Source organism: Triticum aestivum, chromosome 7D (assembly GCF_018294505.1).
Source record: "Triticum aestivum cultivar Chinese Spring chromosome 7D, IWGSC CS RefSeq v2.1, whole genome shotgun sequence".
In the NCBI taxonomy this organism is placed as follows: domain Eukaryota; kingdom Viridiplantae; phylum Streptophyta; class Magnoliopsida; order Poales; family Poaceae; genus Triticum; species Triticum aestivum.
Window position 1 is genome coordinate 512,121,973 of NC_057814.1, and position 7,958 is coordinate 512,129,930.

The 7,958-nt window shown below is 50.9% G+C and overlaps 1 protein-coding gene across 1 annotated transcript; it reads left to right on the plus strand.

Annotated features, from left to right (window-relative positions):
* The first annotated feature begins 4,431 nt into the window (after positions 1 to 4,431).
* Positions 4,432 to 6,666, plus strand: LOC123167376 (serine carboxypeptidase-like 34). Its single transcript, XM_044585220.1, has 6 exons — positions 4,432 to 4,816; positions 4,909 to 5,016; positions 5,112 to 5,207; positions 5,313 to 5,405; positions 5,509 to 5,597; positions 5,677 to 6,666. Exons 1-6 carry the CDS (start codon positions 4,525 to 4,527, stop codon positions 6,490 to 6,492), a joined length of 1,494 nt encoding a protein of 497 aa, XP_044441155.1. The 5' UTR covers positions 4,432 to 4,524; the 3' UTR covers positions 6,493 to 6,666.
* Positions 6,667 to 7,958: the final 1,292 nt, after the last annotated feature.

The following is a 7,958-nucleotide window of genomic DNA, read 5'->3' on the forward strand; positions in this document are numbered from 1 at the left end:
ATAGAATTCTTGGAAAGTATAAAGGCCTATTTGAATAAGTGTTTTTCAATGAAGGACCTTGGAGAAGCTGCTTATATATTAGGCATCAAGATCTATAGAGATAGATCAAGACGCCTCATTGGTCTTTCACAGAGTACATACCTTGACAAGATATTGAAGAAGTTCAATATGGATCAGTCCAAGAAGGGGTTCTTGCCTGTATTGCAAGGTGTGCAATTGAGCACGGCTCAATGCCCGACCACGGCAGAAGATATAGAAAAGATGAGTGTCATCCCCTATGCCTCGGCCATAGGGTCTATTATGTATGCCATGCTGTGTACCAGACCTGATGTAAACCTTGCCGTAAGTTTGGTAGGAAGGTACCAAAGTAATCCCGGCATGGAACACTGGACAGCGGTCAAGAATATCCTGAAGTACCTGAAAAGGACTAAGGATATGTTTCTCGTTTATGGAGGTGACGAAGAGCTCGTCGTAAAGGGTTACGTCGACGCTAGCTTCGACACAGATCTGGATGACTCGAAGTCACAAACCGGATACGTGTATATTTTGAATGGAGGAGCAGTAAGCTGGTGCAGTTGCAAGCAAAGCGTCGTGGCGGGATCTACATGTGAAGCGGAGTACATGGCAGCCTCGGAGGCAGCACAGGAAGCAGTCTGGATGAAGGAGTTCATTACCGACCTAGGGGTGATTCCCAATGCGTCGGGCCCGATGACTCTCTTCTGTGACAACACTGGAGCTATTGCCCTTGCGAAGGAGCCCAGGTTTCACAGGAAGACCAGGCATATCAAGCGTCGCTTCAACTCCATTCGTGAAAGTGTTCAAAATGGAGACATAGATATTTGTAAAGTACATACGGACCTGAATGTAGCAGATCCGTTGACTAAACCTCTCCCTAGAGCAAAACATGATCAACACCAGGACGCAATGGGTGTTCGATTCATCACAATGTAACTAGATTATTGACTCTAGTGCAAGTGGGAGACTGTTGGAAATATGCCCTAGAGGCAATAATAAATGGTTATTATTATATTTCTTTGTTCATGGTAATTGTCTATTGTTCATGCTATAATTGTATTGTCCGGAAATCGTAATACATGTGTGAATACATAGACCACAACGTGTCCCTAGTAAGCCTCTAGTTGACTAGCTCGTTGATCAACAGATAGTCATGGTTTCCTGACTATGGACATTGGATGTCATTGATAACGGGATCACATCATTAGGAGAATGATGTGATGGACAAGACCCAATCCTAAGCATAGCATAAAAGATCGTGTAGTTTCGTTTGCTAGAGCTTTTCCAATGTCAAGTATCTTTTCCTTAGACCATGAGATCGTGCAACTCCCGGATACCGTAGGAGTGCTTTGGGTGTGCCAAACGTCACAACGTAACTGGGTGACTATAAAGGTGCACTACGGGTATCTCCGAAAGTGTCTGTTGGGTTGGCACGGATCGAGACTGGGATTTGTCACTCCGTGTGACGGAGAGGTATCTCTGGGCCCACTCGGTAATGCATCATCATAATGAGCTCTATGTGACTAAGGCGTTAGTCACGGGATCATGCATTGCGGTACGAGTAAAGAGACTTGCCGGTAACGAGATTGAACAAGGTATTGGGATACCGACGATCGAATCTCGGGCAAGTAACATACCGATTGACAAAGGGAATTGTATACGGGATTGATTGAATCCTCGACATCGTGGTTCATCCGATGAGATCATCGTGGAACATGTGGGAGCCAACATGGGTATCCAGATCCCGCTGTTGGTTATTGACCGGAGAGGCGTCTCGGTCATGTCTGCATGTCTCCCGAACCCGTAGGGTCTACACACTTAAGGTTCGGTGACGCTAGGGTTGTAGAGATATGTGTATGCGGAAACCCGAAAGTTGTTCGGAGTCCCGGATGAGATCCCGGACGTCACGAGGAGTTCCGGAATGGTCCGGAGGTGAAGAATTATATATAGGAAGTCAAGTTTCGGCCACCGGGAAAGTTTCGGGGGTTACCGGTATTGTACCGGGACCACCGGAAGGGTCCCGGGGGTCCACCGGGTGGGGCCACCTATCCCGGAGGGCCCCGTGGGCTGAAGTGGGAAGGGAACCAGCCCCTAGTGGGCTGGGCGCCCCCCATGGGCCTCCCCCCATGCGCCTAGGGTTGGAAACCCTTGGGTGGGGGGGCTTCCCACTTGCCTTGGGGGGCAAGGCACCCCCTTGGCCGCCGCCCCCCACCCTAGATGGGTTTGGCCGGCGCCCCCCCTTCCCAGGGGGCCTATATAAAGGGGGGGAGGGAGGGCAGCAATATCACAGCCTTGGGCGCCTCCCTCCTCCCCTGCTACACCTCTCCCTCTCGCAGAAGCTCGGCGAAGCCCTGCCGAGACCCGCTACATCCACCACCACGCCATCGTGCTGCTGGATCTCCATCAACCTCTCCTTCCCCCTTGCTGGATCAAGAAGGAGGAGACGTCGCTGCACCGTACGTGTGTTGAACGCGGAGGTGCCGTCCGTTCGGCACTCGGTCATCGGTGATTTGGATCACGGCGAGTACGACTCCGTCATCCACGTTCATTGGAACGCTTCCGCTCGCGATCTACAAGGGTATGTAGATGCACTCCTTTCCCCTCGTTGCTAGTATACTCCATAGATGCATCTTGGTGAGCGTAGGAAAATTTTAAAATTATGCTATGATTCCCAACAGGAGGGACAACAGCGGCACGCCGGCGGCTCGTTCTTGAGGTAGTAGTGATCGTTCAGTGGTCTTGAAATCTTTACATAATTTTTATTATGTTTGAGATGCTTTATACTTCCAATGAACTTTTCTAACAGAAATGATCATTTCCGCAAAAAGAAATGATTCTTTTTCTAGTGTGTGGTTTAATGAGCCTAAGAGCATCTTCAATAAATGATGTAGATGTTAAAATAACCGAAATATACATCACCAAGGCCCAAGAAGTCACTCCAACATATAATGTAGATGGATCATATACATCACTTGGGTGCAGCCGTGTCGCGCGAAGCCCAACTGCCACCGGAACCTTCCACCGCACGACCACCCTGCTTTCCGCCGCACCCCCACGCCACGCCGCCCGCCCGCCGGACCCCATCCCACGCCACACCTGGCATATCTGGCCTCCCAACTGCCGCCGCCGCCAGATCCACCACTTTTTTGCCGCCCCATGCCTCGAAATCGCTGGAATCAAAGCCGCTCTGCCTCCGCCGCACCGCCTCTGATTTGAAGCATCTCTGTCACTGTTGGCGCCCACACAACCTCCATCTTCTGGTCGTCTCCATGCGACTATGCTACTTCCCTGCCGTCGCACGCCTCGACTTCGGCTGAATCAACGCCGCTTGGCTGCTGCTGAATTTGGAGAATCTCCGTCGCCGCCGCCAGGCCACACAACCTCCGTGACTCTACCGGTCGTCTCCCTGCAACTCCAACGCTTGATTCCAAGCCCCACCCGCGCTGCTGCCGTGTCACCAAAGCACTAGTTTTTCATCATCTATTGGAGCACTAGTTTTACATCATCTAGTGTACATCATCTGTTGGAGTTAGCCTTCTTTTGTGATGTAAAAATCACTTTTTGACTATGTAAATTTCACATCTACTACTTCCTGGTGATGTAAAATACATCTATTGGAGATGCTCTACATGCTGCAGATTTTTAGGATTTGCCATGCTTATTATATAGGATTTGCCACGTTCAAAAGTGAAAATTGCCATGTACTATATTTTTTTTCAAAATAATTACCACGCCGCACTGAGTAATTGCCATGCGTTTGATCAGGATCCGATGTACTTTTTTTTTTGCATCGAGGATCCGATGTACCTGAGGGTGTTATACATCATATGTGTATATTGGGGTCCTTGGTGAATCTACCTCCTCTCAGCGTGTAGTGTACTTTTGTGTACTGGCCTATTGTGTCATGGTCTAGACCGACTAACTCCACCGTATTTGTCGACGTACACGTGACACGGCACCTACGTACGTACAGCACTGCTCTACCATATAGCAGTATGTCAGGTACTGTCTCGGTACCGAACCAACCAATCAATCAATCAACGTGCAACAACAAGCCCGTGACTAAAATTCGTAACAAAACCTGACAGTGCATACAAATGGAATGGCATGAAATTAGCAAGCTGGATCCTTTTGCAACAGACTGGCCGCGTCGCGTTTTAATCCGTCCAGATACGTGCGTCTGCCCGCGTTTTAATCCGTCCAGATACGTAGCAAATACTAGCAATGCTGATGTATACCGGACTAATAATAACTACTTACCAGACAAACCAAATCCTGCATCGCAACGGCCAGCTACGAGTACGAGCTGATTTGATATATTTCCATCTCTTTCCCCGCGAGAGATTTGATTTCCATCCAAACGCGGTCGAAATCCGATCTGGAAAACTTTCAACCTGCTGCCATATATATACCCACGGGGCAGATGCTGAATATCCGCGGAGCAGAGTACCACGTACGTAGCAGTTCACGAGCGGCTTTGGTCGATCGGTCTACGTACGTCGAGTGGCCATGGCCATGTCGAAGGCGGCGGCGGTCGTCCTGCTGCTCGCGGTCGCGCTCGTGTCGACGACGACGTCCGTGGCGGCGGCGAGGCACCACCGCGACGGGTTCGCGGAGGTGTTCGACCGGCAGGAGGCGGACCTGGTGGAGGCGCTGCCGGGGCAGCCGGAGGGGCTCGGCGTCCGGCAGTTCGCCGGGTACGTGACGGTGAACCAGACGCACGGCCGCGCGCTCTTCTACTGGTTCTTCGAGGCCACCCACGACGTCGTCAAGAAGCCCCTCGTCCTCTGGCTCAACGGAGGTACGCGCCACCATGAGCATCTACTCGACTCGATCGATCTGAGTCGTGTCGTTGGTCGTTCTAGAGTAAAAAATGTTATTGCATGCATGCAGGGCCCGGATGCTCGTCGCTTGGGTACGGAGCGCTGGAGGAGGTGGGCCCCTTGCTTATCCAGAAGGGCACCCCTGAGCTCAGGCTCAACCCCGACGCATGGAACAAAGGTGCCCTGTCACAAACTCACAGTGCCATCAACTTTGGTAATTACAGTTAAATAGTTGATCATAGTTCTTAATTTTCTGTACGTGTGCAACTGCAGAGGCAAATCTGCTCTTCTTGGAGCAGCCTGCCGGCGTCGGGTTCTCCTACACGAACACCACGGCCGATCTCGAGAGATTCGGCGACGAGCTCGCTGGTACGTATCCATCCATGCATGACCCAAGTACCCAACCCATGCATATTTTTAGTTTTTCTCTAATTGATTGATTGACTTACTCGAATGGATGCGTTCGTGAATCAGCCCATGATGCGTATACGTTCCTCGTCAACTGGTTCGAGAGGTTCCCACAGTTCAAGGGCCACGATTTCTACATCGCCGGAGAGAGCTACGCCGGTGAGTATTGCTACTACCTGTCGATCAATCTCGTGATTATGGTACCACATTAACTACGTAATACTAGTAGGAGAAAATCTAATCAATCTTCTAAATTTGGTAGGGCACTACGTCCCCAATCTCGCCGAGAAGATCGTGGAGCAGAACAAGAAGGTGCACAAGAGCAGGCGCATCAATTTCAAGGGATTCATGGTACGCAATCAATTCTGTTGATTTACGGTTAGATGTTGCTTGCCTCGTCGTCGATGATGTTAACCCCTAGTTGTCCCAGATCGGGAACGCGGCGATCGACGAGGCGTCGGACGACCGCGGCATGGTGAACTACGCGTGGGACCACGCCGTCATCTCCGACGAGCTCTACGACGCCATCAACAAGAACTGCAGGTTCGACCACGCCGGTAACAGCAGCGACTTCTCCTCGACGGGCCACAACCCCGCCAGCAACCCCGCCTGCGACCGCGCCATGAACGGCTTCTACGGGGCCTTCGACCACATCGACCTCTACAGCCTCTACACCCCCGCCTGCACAGCCAACCCCTCCGGCACGGCGGGCCAGCTGCCGCGCCGCCTCCACCGGTCCGACAACGGCAGGCCCCTGCGGCCGCGCTACAACAGCTACGACCCGTGCCTGGACAGCTACGCCGCCGCGTACCTGAACCGGCGGGACGTGCAGGACGCGCTGCACGCCAACGCCACCGGGAGCATCCCCTACGCGTGGGCCGCGTGCAGCGACCCGCTTTTCCAGCACTGGCAGGACTCGCCGGCGTCCACGCTGCCGGTGATCAAGAGGATGGTCGACGCCGGCCTCCGCGTGTGGGTGTACAGCGGCGACACCGACGGCCGCGTGCCCGTGTCCTCCACCCGCCACGCGCTGCGCAAGCTCGGCCTCAGGACCCTCAAGCAGTGGAGGGAGTGGTTCACCAGCGACCAGGTCGGCGGCTTCCAGGTGGACTACGACGGCCTCACCTTCGTCACCGTCCGCGGCGCCGGCCACATGGTGCCCACCGTCACGCCCGTGCAGGCCAGCCAGCTCTTCGCCCACTTCCTCGCCGCCAAGGAATTGCCGCCCAAACCCATCGTCGCTTAAGCTTGGAAAAATAGTGCTTCGTTAAAGCCATTTTATGGACTATATACATATTACAGGTTGTTTGAATGGATTGTAGTCGATCGATCTTATAGGTTTGAACGAAAATCTAGTCTCATATTTTGTATGTAAATCAGAACTTCCGTTGCTCCTAGTAAATAAATTTGTTGTTGCAAATTGCAATAGTGCAGAACTGGACTTTGTTCACAATGAGAGGGTTCAGACCGATCGAACAATACATTCAGGTGCGGATCAGTACATTGAGGTGCACTCTCAAAACTACGATGCCCAGTTAAGAGCATCTCCAGCCGAAGAGTAAATTGCAAAAAGAAAAAAGAACATCACAATTGTGCAAAAGTCATCAAATACCCACAACAAACAATGAATTTGGATCAGCCTTTCTGTAACACCCTGATACAGTAGTATAAGTTACTCCCCACTATATATGACCAGCCATATATGCACCGAGGGAGTATGACTTTTGTCGTTCCTAAAGAAAGTACGTCTTATATTTTGTGTTAGAGACACTACAAAAACTAACGATTCATTAAAAAAGCTTTAGTTTCAACAGGTAAACAAATCTGCCCAAACAAAAGGATGTTAATTTTGAAATGGGCGTGTCTTATATAGGAGTATCATCCACTGGTAGAAAAAGAGGCTTCCATACGCCCCCATTAGTCCCCAAAACAATCGAACCGCGACAAAAGGGGTCTTTAGTCACGGTTCGGGAGGAGACCCGCGACCAACTATCTGGGCCCAGCGCGCTCGGTCGACAGCTGGCGGACGGGAGGGGCTTTAGTCCCGGTTGGCCTGGCCAACCGGGACTGAAGGTCCCCGAAGGCCTTTAGTCGCGGTTGGCCAGGCCAACTGGGACTAAAGGCCCATCCCTATATATAGGACTCAGCTCACTTCACAATTTTCAGAAGGGGGTGGTGTGTTTGCTTTTGGTTCCTCCTATGCACACAAGGTGTTCGATGAAATGCCCGAGAGCCTGAAACAAACATGATATGAAGTGTCCGAGCCACACTTGAGCTTTCTCATTTATTTTTCCTCCGCGATCATGGTTAGCAACTTGAACCTTTCATGTGTCATTGATAAAATATGCATGTGTGTAGTTCATTGTTTAATTTGTATTATTTCTAGCTAGTTAGTTTAACAAATGCATGATGGTTAATTATATACTTTATATAATAATAATGCAGATGAATCGGCAATGGATGTACGGTCCCCGACTCTCCGGCGAGTTCACTACGGGTTTGAAAGATTTCCTCGTAGTGGCAAATGCGAACAAGCAACAAGGTTTTATTATCTGTCCATGTGCTGTCTGTAAGAATCAGAAGGGTTACTCCTCCTCAAGAGACGTTCACATGCACCTGCTTCGGCACGGTTTCATGCGAAGCTATAATTGTTGGACCAAGCATGGAGAAAGAGGGGTTAGAATGGAAGAAGATGAAGAAGGGGATGATATC

Excerpts from the sequence above, each read along its gene's own strand:
- LOC123167376 (XM_044585220.1), top strand. The coding sequence starts at position 4,525 with ATGGCCATGTCGAAGGCGGCGGCGGTCGTCCTGCTGCTCGCGGTCGCG. Across the intron at positions 5,406-5,508 it reads CGCCGGAGAGAGCTACGCCG|GGCACTACGTCCCCAATCTC; the intron begins GTGAGTATTGCT and ends TAAATTTGGTAG. Across the intron at positions 5,598-5,676 it reads TCAATTTCAAGGGATTCATG|ATCGGGAACGCGGCGATCGA; the intron begins GTACGCAATCAA and ends TAGTTGTCCCAG.